This window comes from Anas acuta, chromosome 1, assembly GCF_963932015.1.
Source record: "Anas acuta chromosome 1, bAnaAcu1.1, whole genome shotgun sequence".
Taxonomy (NCBI): domain Eukaryota; kingdom Metazoa; phylum Chordata; class Aves; order Anseriformes; family Anatidae; genus Anas; species Anas acuta.
In genome coordinates, this window is record NC_088979.1 from 30,035,727 (window position 1) to 30,054,572 (window position 18,846).

Genomic DNA, 18,846 nt, shown 5'->3' on the forward strand with positions numbered 1-18,846 from the left:
ACCTCTTGTTGACTCTGCTTGAATTTTGGAGTTCACAGTGACCAAGCTCCAGTGCAAGTCCCACCAGTTATTCCACACCTGGCTTAGGCATTCCTGGGCAACTTCCTGGGGATTTGAATCCTTTTCTAATCAAAGTCTTTAACTGGGAAACTACTGTGAGAGTGGACAACATACACTGGTTTTCAGGATGTGCTAGATTTTTTTTTTTTTTCCAAATTTGCTAAATGGATTAATAACCATGCTTCAGACAAGCTCTGAGTAGATTTTCTATCAAGTCACTGGTGACCAGAGGTGTAACAGTGCAAAGGACACAGGGATTTACCCCCATGTGTGGACAGCCACCCATTTCTCTCTCCACATACTCTGTTGTCTCCAGTACAGCAGAAGAAGCCTGTAGTGCTACAACTTCCTCCTGTCTAAAAGGGGGCTGCCCTTGGTTAAAAAATAGAAAAAAAAATAATAAAATATAATAAAAAAAAAGGAAAAAAGGAAACATGGATCTGCCCTGAGGATGGGAGTGATCCCACCTGTGTGCAGAGAGCAGTGCACATGGGGACTTCCCTTTGGTCTGTCTTGAGATAAAGAGCACTGCACTCTGGAGCTCTGCATGGGTTGTAAAAGGAGCTGATGCACTTCAGACTTAGCCACCCACTCCTCAAATGTCAAAGTTAGAACAGATGAGTCATACCTGGAGCAATTTGTTGAATTTTTATTAGAAAGTCTATAGAAGGATGAGGCAGGACCCAGAAGCAATGTGTCCCAGGTTCAGATGTAAGTGTGTGTTTAAGAAAAGTGCAGTGCATTTGTAAATTGCTCTTTGCCAAATGTACAAAGAATTACACTGTAATAAGCTACATCATTAAAAAGAAATTGTTCTGTGAGCAGCAGATCCTGCTTTCCTGGGGTTTCGTGTCTCGTGACTGGATTATCGCAGGTCTAATGAGGAGTACTCTGACTGAAGCCTTTTCTCCTGCTCATAAAGATGCTGTCTCATGTGGATTTTCTGCTGTCTGATATTACATTTGGACTCAAAGTGCAGTGTTTAGGCTCTCTCATATTTGAAAATGTGATTTTGCCCATGTGGCAAGCTATTCTTCTCTGGAGACACAAAAGGGTCGTAATTTTCAACCCTGCTGCATCTTTTCGCAAAAGCAGTCAAAAAATGAAGTCTTTGAGACTTCTATCACATGGTTAAATTTGACTGAAATTGGCCAACAAGCTAAAAGATTATTGAGAATAAGGTTGGACTAATAAAACAATGCAATAAACTTAATTTTATTAGGTAATCAGGAAACAAATTATAGAAAGTAAATATTGGGGAAGCTTAAACATGTTAAAAAAAAAAAAAAAAAAGTCCATAAATATTTAAGTATTTAAATGCACTCAAGGTGACCATTTTATGCCTCTTTTGTCTTTCGATTTTAGAGGTTCAATTCACAGCCATATGAAAGACCAGCAATGGCACAGGCACCCGAGTAGTTCCACTTATCCCCAAAGTGAAATAATAGTTTTCTGTGAAACATTTTGCACAGAGATGGGGAAAATTAAAATGTTTCTGTCAGATTATTACAAAATTCAGTAGTTAGAAACAGGAATGTTGAGTGATTCAGAAACCAGATTTTGAAGATTATTCTCACCTACTCTGGGAATAAAAATAGATCATCTGGATTGTGCAGAAAATCCAGAATTTTCACCAAACCTGAGCTGACTGAAGTTAGAGCAAAAAATCCTTTCCTGAAGTGATTCATGAAAAAAATTTCAAAACTGAAACATGCTGAAGGGAATTCTCATTTGTTTGTGCACACACAGACACAAAATGAATAAATAAATAAATAAATAATAAAGGAAAGATGCTAGATACAGTGAATAAATTGATCACTGAAAATTACTTTTCCAGTTTTTGAGCCATGAATCATGATTGCCATATCACGATTTTGACGACACTTGTATTTTCTTACCTTGAGTACAGCTTAGATGGATGATCTACCATTGCTGTCCAAGCTTATCAAATTAGGAGAATGCATTTTTAAATTCAATTACATCCTCAGTGGAAATGGTTTCTCTGACTCTGATAATCTTTGGAGAGGAATTATACACAGTCTATAAAGCTTCGCATTTCAAAACCTAATTTTGAATGTTATTCAAGAGGTTAATTTAAGATTCATCTTCCAAAAGAGGAGTTAAATAAAACTCATAGAAGGCTGGAACTTGTCGAGTGGTTGAGAGGTTTATCAGCATGTGAGTATGAGTTCATTAGTTTTAATTAGTATAATCACTAATGTTGCATTAACAGTTTGGTGAGAGAAAGTAATTGCTCACACCCACTGTATTAGATTGGGAGATTAGAATTCATTTTACGAGGCAATTAGCATTTCAGGGATTTTTTAAAAAGCTTTTACGATCTAGCATTGCAGTAGCTTCCTTCACCAAAAGAGTTTAAATTAACCATAACTTTCATCCTAATGGGATGCAAAAATTAATGTGGAATTAAGCGTGAACCACTCCTCTTCAGCAATCCCATCGCGATAAGCAGGCAGCTAAAGCCACAAACCTCGATTAGTTTATAATGACCTGCTTTATTTCCCAGACAATGATAGTCATTTATCCGTCCTCAATTCATTATCTTGTTGAAAAGTTTATACTCCTGAATTTTACACGGTAAAACAACTAAAAAAATAAGAAAGCCAAAAAGTAGGACAGAACTACTTCAATAATAATTTTCCAGAGAAAAAGCTATGAAGTCCAGTAACAGTGCTTAAATTGTCAATTATTCTTCATAGCAAATGTCAGAGGAAGTAGAAACATCTTCCTTTAGTGTCTTGGGAAGAGCCATGCATTATGCAGCAGCAATCATAACCCTGCTCTAGCTGTCATGTCCCTCAGACAACTACTGACAAATGGAGATCCTGAATGGACACCCAGAAATGGGTCATCCTGGTTGGCAAGGAAGCCCCAGTTATCCAAGAGTTTGGACAGCTGATCCATGAGGTTGCCTTCCAAAATGTCCTGGAAAGTAAAAATGCAAGTTTTGGGGGGAAAACTGATGGCAGTAAGAACCACTGTGAGTCTGGATGTGGCATTGAGAAGGACAACTGTTAGATGCTAGATCCATGTTGCTCCTGTTTTATTTTTTGGGTACAAATGTTTAAATGAGTAGACATGGGGCAGAAAAACTCAAAACACAACATTGAGGTAATTTACATAGATGAGGCTAGCAGTTGAATTTTCAGTTTTTTGTTGTTTCCTTTGGTTTATGAGCAGTTATAATGGTGTAATGTGGGAAAACAGAGGTTGGACCTCAGGTATGGCATTGCCCCCGTAGTGACTGCCCCCAATACTGCTCATGGTGGAGTACTCCCTGCACTCCCCACTGCATTGAATGGGCATGTCTCATGGCTTGCACCTCCTACATCTTCTTTTCCAGGCTGTGCAACTGTGTACATGGCAGGGTTTTAACCATCTCATATTTTCTAGCCTTCCCTCATAGGTACCTGTACAGAAACCTCCTCAATCTTTTAAGGAAAGATGCTAATAAAAGTGCAGGCTATGAAGAGGTTGGATCCATGCATGGATATAAAAACCTTGGTTTATCCCACCTAACCACTCCACGTTATAATCCCACAGCAGACTGCAGTCACTCTCACTTGGGTACCTGGGGAATTACAGGAATCTTCCTAAAACATATATTAAAACAAAATGTACATATTTATATATGTACCCTTAATTTTTACACTCTTTATAAGCATCTCCAAAGCAGTTCAGAAGGAGACAGTGTCCTCCTATGTATGAGCACCTAAAACTGAGGAACAGCCAGACAGACTGGATCTCAGCCTCGGTCACTCTGGCAGTAGCCGGTGCCACGTTTTGCAGGTGAATTACTCCAGCTAAGGTCTGAATCAGTCGGTGGAAAGGGCTGCATCCCTCTATTGACTGCAGAGACAGTCTTAGGTAACCAGGTTTCTGTCTCAGATGGCTGAAGTAAATGCTTAAAATTAGGTAGGATGAATCATGACCGTCATGCTCATGCCTGAGGGTTTGTCTACGCACAGAGTTATTGCAGCAGAGCCATTACTCTTCCTGAATAGCATTACATGTGGACACACTTTGGGTTGAGTAAGACTTACTCATTTCTCTTCAGCGATGTCCGCTTGACAGAAGCAGTGCGATTTGCTTCTTAGTCCTCACATGCAATCGTTCTGCAAGAGCCTCTGCCTTTCCATTTAGCTGCCTTACCTTAATCCAAATTAACTTTAGCATAAAAATGCCCTAAATTTGCCATCTATCCACCTTTGAGAGCCGGTTAAGATTTATGTAGGAGAGCTCATCAGTTAAGCACAAATACATTGACCAGAAAAAAAAAAATGAAGGCACCGTATACAATAAAAACTGACTTTTATTTCACAAATTATGGGTGTTATAAAGCATATCATTTCAGGAGAAATGCCTGTATTTGCCAGTGTGTTTCATTAAAGAATAATAAAGCCATACATATTTCATTTCCTTGTTCTGAGCTGCAAGAGCCATAACTATATAAAATGCCCCATGCTGTCCTAGTATTTTTGGGCTTTTCTTTCTTTTTAATCAGATTTCCCCCCCTGAACTAATGAAATCGCTCTTTAAACACATATATCACTTTCATTTAAAGTGACTTATCATGGCTCAAATGGTTTTCTCTCTTCTCCTGGAGAGCAAGGCAGCCGCCAGCACCTTTTGCCGTGCAAATCCAGGCCTGGATTGCCCTTGCTCTCAGTCTGGTTTCAGGAAGTTGGGTTCCCGATGTTGACTCTGATGCTGTTTGAGGTGGGATATTGTGTGCCTGCATGTGTTCCTTGTCCTGCTATCATGTGTAATTTCTCTCTTCTCGCAGTATGCACCGACCCGCTGCGCAGCCGCGCAGACGTCCACGGAGCAAGGCGGCCTTCCTCCCTGCCATCACCACGAGGCCGTGCACGACCCCCAGCTGGTTCCCTGCACGTGCCCGCTCTTCTCCTGCCCGTGGGAAGGCCACCTGGAGGTGGTGGTGTCCCACCTGAGGCAGACCCACCGCATCAACATCCTTCAGGGGGCAGAGATTGTCTTCCTGGCCACGGACATGCACCTGCCCGCACCCACAGACTGGATCATCATGCACTCTTGCCTTGGCCACCAGTTTTTGCTGGTCCTCAGGAAGCAGGAGAAGTACGAAGGCCACCCGCAGTTCTTCGCCACGATGATGCTGATCGGCACGCCGACCCAAGCCGACAACTTCACCTACCGGCTCGAGCTCAACAGGAACCAGAGGCGCCTCAAGTGGGAGGCGACCCCCAGGTCGGTGCTGGAGTGCGTGGACTCCGTCATTTCGGATGGGGATTGCCTCGTGCTGAACACTTCCCTGGCTCAGCTCTTCTCCGATAATGGGAGCCTAGCGATAGGAATTGCAATAAGCACCAGCAAAGTTCACAACGGCGAGGCTGAAATGTGAGGGGAAGAGGAGGAGAAGGAGAAGGAGGAATCACGGTGCTCCTGCTGCCTCGTGAGAGCCAGAACTTGCAGACGTTTTGGGGGGGGTCTCAGGTCTTTTATGGTATTTAGTACTGGTCCACAGTGGGCATTATGTAAACATCCTGTGGTTACGGTCTCTGTGTAATGTACTCACCGTTTTGTTAATACAATTTTATGAGAAATTTTAAAGAGGCTAATCCATTTATTGGCGCCCTCCCAGCAATATTGGGCCCTTTCGGGTTAACACTGCTCTCCTGGAGAGTGCACCAGGGGTGACCCAAAGAAACCTTTGGCCTGAGAATGCCATGAAAATGGGTTTCCTTTGTTGTCTGCCTGATTCGTTTGGTATTAAGGAGGCCCCCATGCCTGGTAAAAGGTAAAGTATTCCACCAAGGTACAGGAGCACCCAATTTGCAACAGGTTCCTTCATCACTGATTCAAGAGCAGCTTCAGAGGAACTGGTGCACTGCAGTGAATGACCTCAAGTGAATAGAGTTGCAGCAGGTTTCAGACTGTCGGAGGAAGTTTGTGCCTCCCCCCCACCTTCCTTTTGCACCATTTACTGACCTCCTTGTGGTTTTTCCACACCAGCACCAGAGATTTAACTTTTGTACTATGATCACAACCAAGCCCCAGCGAGTTTGTGGCTTCCGAGCTCCCTTTATCTCCTGAAGAGGCAGCATTCACCAGCCAGACTGTGAACATTTCAGAAGAAAAAGTCATTCTTTCCACTGAGCCTGGGCCTTGGAAGCTTCATCCTGCATTAAATCAGCCACGACAGCTAGTGGGTGGTCGCTGTGAGCATGGCTGAATCTCATTCATGTGTCACGATGCAGTCAGAGTCCTGATAGATGCTCTGCTGCCAGGATGGAGATAACCATAACCTACAAACAGGACATTCACCTTTTTATCTACTGTTTCCTCATGTACTACAAATGAGATTTTCAGAACATGAAGTGGCAGGAAGTCCCTAATTTGTGTACTGATCTTATTATTGAATTCTGTGCCCCTTAGCCCCCCCAGCTTGTGCTGCTAAGTATTGGTTGATTTAAAACAACAAAGCTGGAATAGCTGTTTGCAAATTGGCTATGAGATTTGAATGTTCTCCTTTAAAAAGGACCTTGATTTTTTTTTTTTTCTTCTATATACCTGTGGGGTTATGATGGTCCCTTTCTTCTGCTGAGTGTACAGACAGCAGTGGTCAGAGGCACTCCTCCCTTGGGTGGGGAGTGAGTGAGCTAAGAACAGTTCTCCATCATTGCAAAAGGCATCTCACATAGCCAGCTTTGGGTAGGGAAGAGCCTTGATGCCAATCTCTTCCACCTGCTGCTCTCCTGGGAATTACTATAAATGATGCATGAAGTAAAACAAATTGCAATTTTCCTGAGAAATGCAGGTAGTGCACCTTCTGAGTTACCTCCTCACCTGGGCTTTCATAGCAGGTCACCTCTCAGAAGGGAGCCAGGTCCTCTTCAGTAGGCTGCTCATGACCAGATAAGAATGGAGGCTGAGGTCTGAAGAAGTCTCGGTCCCTCTAAGAGTATGCAGAGACATACCCACACAGCTCTCCCACCTCCAAATCCTGCAGGGGATGTGCTGGTTTGCAGCACTTCACTGGAACATGCAGGCTTCAGAGTGGCTTGCTTTTTCCCTGAGATGTTAAATATTCAGAACCAGCAACTGCTGCCCTTTCCCTAAATGATGGTAATAAATAAATCATTGGCATTTTTGTGGACTGAAACTGGCTTCTCCAGCTCCTCTGGCAAATATTCTGCTGCTGAACTAAAAGCAAAAGCAATAAAACACGAAGAAAAACAATTCCTCTAGCTTAAACTTCCCGAGTTCTTTGTAGTGACCTAACATCAAGCTGCTTGTGCTGTCCGATCACAACCAGCTCCAGAGGAAGGTGTATTCCTCAGGTGTTCACTTGTTCCAGACCATTTACTTCTCACTCATTGACACCTTTTCTTGAAATGAAGAACGCAGTGTTTGTATTTTGGGGCACGCCCCTCTCCAAAGAACCAGTCTATTTCTATCAGGATGAGCATGGTGGCAGCAGTTCTCTGGGATGGGCATCTCCATCCCTTGCCAGTGTCCTGGTTTTCTAGTTTCTGTGATGCTGGAGGCCCGGTGGAAGTCTGACCTCTCCAGCACAGACCTCCTCACACCTCACACATCCTCTTGTCTCCTTCTGGAGCTGCAATGCCCCAGCTCTGGCAGGGATTTCAGAAATCCAAATACCTTTGAGTGCTGATGAAAATATGCCCAGGAAGACTCCCAGGACAGAAAAGGGAGACACATTTAGGGAAGAACAGAACTATGGGTACCCAAAACCAATCCTAATAAGAATTTCTACATAAAAATCAAAAGCTTAAGGGTATATTTAATGACTTTCTACAACGTAAGACATTCTAATTCCCTCATAATTCAAAGCCTATGAGCAATTCTTCACTGCCATAAAGTGAAGGTGAACAAATATTCTGCATGATGGGACATAAATCCTGAAAAGCTGGCAAGTAGGATCAACACTGAAATTTGGTTTACATGCTCTCTTTCAGTGCCTATAATGTAGCACTTTTTACAGCTCTCTGATCATGGCTGGAAGGCACTTGTAACTTGGTTTCCCAAAGGAGATTCTGAATTGTTAGGTTCTAGAGTTAATTTTGTACTATAATATTTTCTATCTTTATAATGTATTATGACCAGTCACTCCAAACACCTTCAGAAACATGACGAACACAGCTTTAAATCTCTGTGAAGTAAGAAATTACACTTATTCTGATACAGATGAAAATGAGATCTTGCAAAAATTGCTACACAGGTGTTGTGAAATTCTGCTTTCCTACCTACCTGAGAGTATTGGTCCTATTTTTGATTTATTTATTTATTTTACATAGACAAGATAGGGTATTTAAAAGTTTTTACATATTTGCGTTCATTGACGGATTTTCGTCTGCCTAGATTAGCAAATTGTGACCATAATTTCATCAGGCTGAGCCACCAGACACACTAGAAAACCTACTCTGGTTCTTCTGCTCTATCCATCAGGCACAGTGTGAATGTTAATGTCAGGTCCGCAGTAAAACAGCATTAGTGCTTTTAGCTCAATCCCATTATGAATTAAGCTCGCATCATATATCCACGACTCCTTATAAATCAGCTGAAGCGTCCCGGGTCTCATCATCTTCAACATGACAAAGGATCTTGCTGTGTGCAAGGAAGCAGTGCCAGCCTCGGGGTTTGCTGAGAAGTAGGGCAGTAGTCCCCTTCCCACTGGACTGCGATATCATATCCTACATTTCAAGCCATCCTTTATGAATACAGGCCGGTAAGCTATTAAAGAAAGGAGCGATGGTAAATTCTGGAAAATGAAAAGGCTATAATAAAATGAATGGGCTACAATAAATTGCTGGGAACTGCTACATGACTCTCTCTTTTGGGCTTCAGAGGAATTAAGGCTGATTGACAGCGCTGCAGTATAGGTGATTTATCTGCTTTTCCAGCCCATAATACAGCTGAAGAACACTTTGATGGGAGTGGGGTCTGTCAGAAAGGACACAGAGATGCACTTCTGCTCCAGATGGATCAGAAACAACTTTCACACAGAGGAGCTGCAACTTGTGAACAGTCCAGACACAAGCAAGAGTTTTTATTTATTTATTTTCAATAGAATTAGTGCTGCATGCTCACACCAGCTGAGCAAAGGGCAAACAGCAAAGCCTGTATTCTGCTGCACGTACCATCACCAGAACAGTTAACAAAAAGTTCTGCCCCCAGCAGCTTCCAGGTGACCCTGAGAAAAAACAGGGGGTTTTAAAGTAGGGTAGCACAGGGCAGCACCTGCAGCCAGCTTTGCTATCTTTCACCCCTATAGCTCTCACCAAGGTAGGGAAGTATCAGCTGAAACCACCCAAAAAGTCTTTGGAAGAACCGAAAATTACATGTATACCTCCTACCCTTTGTTGTGACTCTTCTCACCTAGTCATTCTTTCCATCTCCACAAAGGAAATAGATTAGTGCATAGCTTCTTTATCCCCCTTTTGGCACTGTCCCTTCACAGCAGACATGTGAAGGATTAAGCAGGCAGTGATAATCTTCAAGAGAAGGATGAAGGCATTCATTCATTGCAAAAATGGCTGTTTCCACAGTACTTTCTTTCACAAAGGGATACCAGGCTCCAAAAAAGAGCCTAACATACCTTAGTGGGAGGGAAATGGGAAACACCAATTACAAAGACTGCTGTCTTTCATGTAGAATGAGCTTTATATCTTCCAGGTACTGAAAATCCTCCCGAGACACTGCCTATCTGAATACATCGCTTAATCTTGTAGAAAGCCCCAGGACTGAGGGGTTCGTGCAGTTAGAAATTGCATCAAGTAACCTTATTGAAGACAAATGGCTTTGAACTTTCATGGCAACAATGACGAACTGCTTTAACGTCCATGTAGTGCAGGCTGAAAAAAAAAAAAAATGGGGGCTCTTAGACAAAGAAAATAAAACTTATTCAAAAGAAAATGTGAGATGTGGGGCAGAGTCTTAAAAGCACTTTCCTTCTTGCCACAGACTGGATGTCTGCTTAGCGAGAGTCGTTTCACTGCCAGTCAAGTCCCACTGGCTTGAGCTCAAGAGAAACGCAGATATCCTTGCTTTCTCCATTAAGGGAGACCACTTTAAAAAGTCAGCAAATACAGCTAGGCATGAAACAACTCTGGAGAGGATCTTGTTTTTCAGACTGGACTGCATGGCCAGCGGACTGTGGGGACAGTGTTGCATTTCCTACCCATTCAGGGTGAAGCCCCAATCTCATTTGGCCTGATAAAGAGCTGCAAGCACAACCAATGTAGACATTTCCCTCATGTTACGATCCCTACTTCACCTATAGGAAATAACATCTGTCAGGTAGCTGGCTCAAAGCCTTAGATGATTTTAAGACTGCTCCCTAAAAAACTACTAATATTGACAGAGATGGTTTTAGGGCTTGAGACACCAAGGCTCCACTGAGGCTCTGCTGAACTCAACAGTGTGTATGCATGAGAGGGATGCCTCTGCCTTATATCTTTGCCTCTCATAGCAGGAACACAAAATATACCCACAGGGATCTGTTTGGTTCTCTTCTAGTAAACCTTGGTAAAGGACTGGACCACAGAACTGGATGAGACACTGGATGAGTTTTGGAGATGCTCAGCCCAACAGTAGATGAAATCAATGATAGTCCCTCCCTTAGCTTTGAGAATTAAATAGGATCTTGCACAAAAACATTAGGCTGTTTCAGATCTCCATGAGAGGGCTCCTATTTTTGGATACAGGTTCCTCTCTGGCTTCCGACAATGACAGCAGGCTACAAAACATGGGAGGTCACACTGTGTCTTCCACAGTGGGGTCCTGAGCCTCAGAAAGGTCTCTGGGAACTACAGTAATATAAATAAATAGCGGTATAATACAGCAGCATAAAATAATAATACAGTGAGACCTTTCATGGCTGATAACATCTTTAAAAATAGCAACTGATTCTGAAGGGGATCATTACTCAAAATGAGCTCCAGGTGATGGCTGTGCTTTTGCTTTATTGAGATGTGGAAGAAGATATCTTGAAGAGTGACAGTCTCAGGGCTACCCTGATTACTCAGTGAAATGCTGAAATGAAAAAAAATGAGCTAAGAGAGTCCTGAGTGAAGCAGAAATATAGCATTGTTGCCTCTGGGCAGTGGTTTCTCGTGACGTGTCCTTGGGAAAGGATTTCCAGCTGCCAGAGAGGGCTGAACTTTGGCGCATGATAGCCCCCACTCAGCCACTTCTGGAGTATTTTCAAAGAAATATTTAACTGGGACTGCAAGAAGAGGATAAATATCCACCGAAAGGTGTGACCAATGTGAGAGCTGCCAAGGAGATTTATTCAGCCTCCTCTGGGTAAGCCTCAAAGCGGCCACTCTGCTAGATTGGCAGAAGGCAGGGACAGCCCCGGGGTCTGAGGAGGGCTGGCTGGATTCCTGACAGCCTGTAAATTGTGGCTGTTGTACAGCAACTCCGTGTGATACCTCCAGCACTGAAAAACAGTGGGGATGGAGCCTTGGCCCTCCAGCAGTGTGCATTTGTACCAGCTGGTGTTGGCTGTGGGTTACAGCAAACTCACCAGCTCTATACTGTTATCTAGGAGGACTGACACATGTTGATTGTTGGTTGTGCATATAGGGGAAAATAATATTAAAAACACATCTGCATTTGATCTGTCCTTAGAGTATTGAGGGTGAGAACTTAACCATGCTGTCTGTGCTGGGCTGCATCACACCCACGTCTCCTGATTGCTCTTCCTCCATCAGCTGAAAGCCTGGAGGAACCAGAGCCAAGTCACCACAAGCATCAGAAACCATCCTGGCATTACAGTCCCACCACTTCACTAGGCTAAGCCACTTGTTCAGCCCATAGCAGTTCAGCCATCCATCCTGGAGCTAACCTAACTCTACAGATCACAGCCATCTGCAAGACCGATTTACTGTCTAGTGTGATAAACCCTATTTTCCTCTCCTGATTGCCTCGAGCAGACACATCTAGAAACAGGTCTGAACCTGCACAGCCAGGGTAGGAGCTACACTGCAGGTGAATGTTGTCAGTGGGACAAAAAGTCACCCAAAATCTAGCTCAACTACAAGTGATGGAGTTCATCCATGGCTGAAAATGGGAAGAAATGGGAGGATTTTGATGAGGACAATTATAGCAAAGTGTCTGAAAGCAAACGTGACAAGAAAATACACTCCCAGGCTAAAGGTCAACATTTTTTCCTGGATCACCCTTTAGTTTTGGTCACTATGCCCTGGCAGAAGGCAGACACAGCTTGGCTTTCAGACCTCTTTGGCTGGGCAGCAGCCAAGAGCAGCATTTACTCATTACATGTAAACTGAGCAAATTGCCTGGGGAAGAGAGAGAGTCAATAAACATGGAGCCTCACGGCATCGTTTGCACAGAGTGACCTTTCCAAGTATAATTGCATGTTAAAAGACTCGATGGCAGTCGTCCCCCATCTGAGAAGTGCTAACTGAACTGGCTTGGGCTCTTATTTGTCACGAAACAGGAGTGTGTTGGGACAGAGCTGTGTAGACCGAGGCTGATTTTGGCCCCCACATGAGGGCCTGCGGTTCAGGAGAGGCCTTCCTGACTCAGCTGCATAAATGTTTGGTCTCATGTCCTCTGGGGAAAGGCAGAAAAAAGAGTGGTGATGGTGGGAAACATTTTCATTGTCACTAAAATGCCGGTTGCTTACTGCTCTCTGCTCATTTACATCACTTCTGCCAGGGGAGGTTTTTGATTTTGGTCACGGTGATGTGCGATCCTCAGCATCGTCATCGGTCGCTCGCATTGCAGCCTTCAGATGAAGCTCCAGCTCAAACACGGGTGGGTAGGGGGTCACCATCCCTGAGGAAGAAGAGCTGGTTGTCCCCTCATCATCCCAGCAAGAGGGGGAAGAAAACAACTCAGACATCAGATCCCATCCCCTGCTCCCCTACTGCTGATGTTGAAGGCTGAGCCCTCTCGCTGCCACTGCAATCAGACGACCTAAATCCCACTCACAACACTGGATCCAGTGGTTCCCAGTGGCTGGTACCCCCCATGACCATCTCCAGTCCTGATGCTCCTGGACACCCTGCCATCAACATCTATGCTGAAGAGCCTCCTTCTAACTCCTTGGGTGCCAAAGATATTCAGTGTAAGCACAGCCCTAGAGCAGTCTCCTTCCCTAGCAAACTGCCTTGCCTCCAGAGCAAACACCTAGCCTACAAAACTCCTTATTCCTCCACAGGCAGCAGCTCTGCCCCATTGCAGGGCTCAAAGATACTCAGTTCAATTCTTTACCAAGTCTTCCTAGATGAGGAAACCTTAAATGGCTCCTTTCCCCACTGGGACGTTAGGCTTAATTAACAAAATGTATATGCTAAGCATGTGTTGTCACTCACTGCAGACAGTGATCGAGGCAATTTCAAGTCACTCATGGTTAACCCTGGTTTTTGCTGCTGAGATGGAGCCTGTCCATGCTGGTTTGCAATGCTGCATGGCTGCAGGTGTGCAGAAAGTCCCAGCAGCCCAGGGCAATATTAAACTGCAGGACAGCTTCCCTCATTTGTCCCTAATGAAACCACAGCCTGTTCTAGGCTTTTTTATTCCTGTGATGCTTTTAGCCCCTGCTCTGCTCTGTGAGACACTTTTTTTTTTTTTTTTAGGGAATGGTTGCATTTGTCACTGTAATTGCACAAGACTTCTTACTCCCAAAGGGTTAGGGGATCCTGGCTATCTCTTCAGCCTTGTGCTAGATGCCACATGTCATAACACAATGTCATTTCCCAGGACAGACACATTTAACCCTAAGGCAAACTAGCACAAGGCATCGCAAAACATGCAGCAGGCAGAAAAACAGCAAGAGGCTGTGAGACAGGATTCCAGTTTCAGATAGAAAGAAGCATCAAGGAGTGCAAGGAGTGCTTGGATCTGAGCTCCAACTGGAAAAGTGGGCAATCCTGAAGCACTCCGAGAAGAGAAGAGGATCTGGAACATGAGGACTCCATGATTTAATTACACGGGTCACCTAATCTAAATGCTTAATTAACCTCTGAGATGCTGAGGTGTGCCCATCTGTGAGCATCAAAGACAGTACCTGCAAAAGCACATTTTTTGCCTTTCAAAATTCAAACAGCGTCATTGCCCTGCTAATGTTAATTAACAAAATTAATCCTCTGAGAAACTGAATCTACTTCTTTTTTGCATGGGCAGTACGTGGCTATGCCACTTGAGACCCTTATGATGGCAAAACCCCTAGGCAGCTGCTTGCTTTCAGGACCAATGCATAGCAGCTCTTTCACAGGACTTAGTTACGAGACCTACGAATTATGCTTAAATGTTTCACTGAACAGGGAAGGACTAAGCACAGAGATAGGCATGAGTAACCTGCCCGAACCCAGGTGAGTTATGCTAGATTGGAATTTAAGTAAAGGAACTGACATGGCAATGGGTAAGGAATTTACTGTACAAATCCTCAGCAGTGTTTTCTTCCACACATTTCTGATATATACCTGTATTTGTTGGAGCCCATATTCCACTGTCCACCCTCAAATTTTTGCCATTGACCTAATATATTGCATTGTACGAAGTGCTTTGCTTTAACATGCAACAATATCTCAGAAAGAATTGCTTAATCTGTACCGACATATATAATTTTCTATAAATTCCTATGATGATGTACTACGTGAAAGAGCAGCAATAAACCCTTCTATTGGTATCTGTAAAACATTTGACAATGTCTGCCACAGAAAAACACCATTAAATCCTAGTTGGTATTCTCAGCTTGTATCACCTACTTGCGTTGGAGGGCTACTGTTATGATGAGGGTAGTGCATCATGAGAGGGTAGAAATGAAATATTAGGAAGAAAAGAACAATTGCCAAAGTACACTGCCTGCAAGAGCCTGCCTTGCAATTTGTTATTGCCTACCTTTAATCTTCTACAGTCGTAACCAGTTTGAAAAGAAAAGTGTCACCACCGCCACAACAGATGACAAAGGTAAAGCCCAGTTTGGGCTGCTCATGAGCTGGATTCAGCACCCTCAGCATTCGGTGTCAGCAGCTTGAAAACCCACATGGGAATCTGGGCTTTGCAGTCTGCTTCTGTGTCTAGCCCAAAGCTGGTCATGGGGTGGGGGGTAAACAAAGAAAGGGATTCTTGGCATTTTCTTATCTTCCTGTTGTTTGACTAAATAGTAGAAACAACCCCAGGCTGCTCCTTAGGGCTTGGAGGCTTTGGGAGCTGTGTTTTATTTGTTTGTTTATTTGTGTGTGTGTGTGAGTATTCTTCTGGCACAATTGACAAGGAATAAGTTGTCAAGGACCTTCAGAGACCAACCCTTTAATTTCAGGTTAGCTATCTGCAAGATCAGAATTGGGAAAGATCTCTAACCCTATTGCCTGTCAATTCCTTTTAACATCAATCTTCTTCTTTGCTCTCTTATTGCCAAAACCTGTTTCAGGCTCACATGAAGCCTGATAGAAATTGCCTTGAGAAGAGCTGAGTGATCAAAACTGACCAGATGTGCAAGATGAATATTCATGGTTTACTGGAGCTACCCCCACCCTCTTCCCAGAGCAGGGTACCTCCAGCTGACCTGTTGACTCTCATACAAATTACAGCCTCATTACCATTCATTCCTCCTGGAGCCTGGCTGTAAGGGACATTGAGCTCGTGTTAAATAATTCAGCAAAACAGTGAAAGCAAACTGTACCTGATTCAGGCTAGACTCACCTGAAATTTCCTGCCATATGTGCAAATGAAAGGGGACTTGAAAGCACTACAAAAACCAACTTCTGCCCTTGGACATGAAGCGTGGATATCATCTCCCTTGGTTATAGATATGTGGAAGGCAAGTGCCTGCACCTGCATGGGTCACCCTTAGTTTTCTTTATAGGGAGGCAAGGAATAAAGTCATTGTATTGCTCACAAAAAAAAAAAAAAAAAAAAATTAAAAATAAAATTAAAAAAAAGATGAGCTGATGATGGAGGAGGAAGACCTGGCAAGTTTCCTCTACAGAAGTGGTAGCAGAGCAGTCACTAGTTTGCAGAGAGGGATGCTGTGCTTTAAAAATTGAAGCAGAAAGGGTCAGAGGTCTTTGGCTTTCTGTGGACTGAGATGATGCTTGGGGAAGGCAGCGTGTCACCTCCTTTAACACAGCCAAACATCACGCGCAGCAAGAAGAGGGGCTAAAAATAGCCTGGGATGCTAATGAGGGCCTGGCACACACCACACGTACAACGAGATTATGATTCTTTTTGAAAATGTAATAATTTAAGGGGTTATTTCATTTTGTTTCTTGCTGCTGCTGCGAAGTGTTCAGAAACATGAGGCTGTTCAGGCCTTGATTTTTTTCCTCCTTAATCTTAGGAAAATGAAATGTTAATGGACGAAGGGGAAAATGACTAGAAGCAGGAGTTGCTTTATTTTTCCTGAAGCTGCACGCACGTGATCAGCAAACAAAGTGGGTCAGAGAGCGCTTTCATAACATTTCAGATGGCTTTCCATACGCTCCCAGATGGGGGACTGAGATATTTCATACACAGAAGAACTTTGATCTTCCCCAATTTGTATGTGCTAAGGGCTGAAGCATCTACATCTTTATTCCATCCCAAAACTTAGGCAGGTGGCTTCTCTGCAGCATCTCAGCACCCACTTTTCCAAACTCTCCAGCGTCCCCCAGGAGCACACATGATGCATCGTGCCCTCTGTTGCAGACATCACAGGGAGCTCCCTCCCCAGCTTTGTTACCCTTTCCCCTGAAGCCCTCCCGGTTAACCCAGGACACCCATTTTTATGGGACACCCAATTCCCCAGCTGCCCATGCAGCTCACACATGGGTTTCCCTAGAGATAGGGCATTGCATATCACGGGGCTGCACAAACCACAGCTCAGAGGAAACCAGGCTGAAAATCAGAGCAGGAAGCATTTATGAAACATATCTTTTTTGCCTGTCAGAGGCAGCCAACTACCTGCCTGTTAGCAGCCTACATCGGTGAACCATAAAACATACAGCAGATCGGGAGCTGTTTTCTGGCACACACACGCTCATCTCCTATAAATACTACTCCAGGAGGGAGCAAAACAGGTATTGTCTCTTAATGTTCCCATTAAACACAGCCACACAGATGGTAATTAATGCATCATGACATGCCTAAATTGTAAGAAGAAATTGCTGCAAGAAGAAGTCACCGCAAGAACAGCAGGATTCGGATGAGTGTTCATTTTGAGACCAACTCTTTTTCTCCTTTGCTCGAAGAGCGAGGGACCAGCTATTCCACATTATGAAAGATTTATTCATCTGCTTTCCTGAGTTTCAGGTCATAATGGAGCTTTGTTATCTTTAATAGATTCATGTACTCCTTCCCTAGTGCTTTGTCAAATAATAATACTTACAAGGCAATAAAAGCAAAAAGAAAACACAGAAGGAAGAACCACTCCCTGCGCCATAAGTCTGGGGCAGGTGAATACGTGTGTGCATTTTTGTGGGCATGTGTATGGGAGAGGGGTTGTTTATTGCACCAGCCAGTGCAGAATGAAATAATTTATGTACCATCTACATGCAAATGAATCTTTCATTTAGGTAATAAACTGCAGCCTTGTATAATTTAGCCAAACAATGGAGCTGTGAGGACACCGCTACTAATCTTCAGAAATCAACTGTGCCTTTTCAGAAAGGATTTTTGTCTTTCTATGAATTGATCAAACCTGACAAGTAATTTCAACCTAATGTTCACGGCTATCCTCCTCTCTCCTCACCATCTGTAGGTGAGAAATCCTATTTTCTGGAAGTGACAGGGTAATGCAGCAGGCTGCAGACATCTGTAAGAAAAGAAGTGGTTTTCCCAGGGCTACAGGCAAGATGAGGGTGAATTCAGGAAGAATACGAGTAGGGTTTCTTTTCAAACAAATGATAAGGTCTTCATCCTGAAACTGTCCATATGGAGATAGGATTTTTAAGACACTAAGTTTAATGAGAGCAACAGAAATTAAAGCGTCTCTGTATTTCTAATACTATGGTAGAAATACTCCAGTGGAATAGCCTTGTTCTTGTTAACAAACGTAATAAAGACTCAGAAGAAATTTGTTCTGCAAACTTATTGCATCGATGAAAACTGCATAATAGACAAAGAGACTGAATGTAAACTCAATTTGCTTCCAGATCTATTTATAAAAAAAAATCAGCTTTGACTGAAAGCTGCTCAGTCCTACATCAAACAATGCGGGAGAAATTAGAAAAAAAGCTGGTTATCATCCAGCCAGAATCACTCACAGGACTGAGATTAATCCAAAACAATTTGTACAGCTACAAAAGAACCTTGTGTAAATTTCATTTTTCTTGTAGGAAGTATGATGCCAGCCTTTTTGGACCCTTTTGCCTGTATCAGTACACTTCAGGGAATGCAGAGCAGCCCCTGTTCACCAGTGGATGGGGATCCTGGTGTCCAAAGGCTTGAGTATCCAACCCTAAACATAAACGCAGCTGTGTGCAATCAACATAAATATCTCAAAAGATGAGGGAATCAATTTTATTTTTATTGATTTTTTATGCAGAAAACTTCCTATTCAAGTGCTTCCCCCCTCTTTGGATCACTACTGCTCTTGAGAAATCACTTGGGGCTATTTTCCACAGCAAACAGGAGGTCCTCATGTGGGACACCAGGTGCCTCACGGCCCCCCCAGGGTAAAATTGTGGTGGTTTCACCATGCATACATCTAGATAACTGGGCCCAAATCCCAGATCCTGCTGCACATCAGTGTGTCCTGCCTTCAGGAGCCCCAACCAAACTCTTTTCCCAACCACACTCTACTTCCTTCTA

At 43.5% G+C, this 18,846-nt stretch overlaps 1 protein-coding gene across 1 annotated transcript in view; it reads left to right on the forward strand.

The window, feature by feature from the left end:
* Positions 1 to 10,900, forward strand: part of SIAH3 (siah E3 ubiquitin protein ligase family member 3) — a 43,727-nt gene extending 32,827 nt beyond the window's left edge. The window contains exon 2 of the mRNA XM_068675064.1: positions 4,868 to 10,900. Within this exon, the coding sequence (XP_068531165.1) occupies positions 4,868 to 5,461 (594 nt within the window). The 3' untranslated portion in view covers positions 5,462 to 10,900. The remainder of the gene's footprint in view (positions 1 to 4,867) is intronic.
* The last annotated feature ends 7,946 nt before the right edge of the window (positions 10,901 to 18,846 follow it).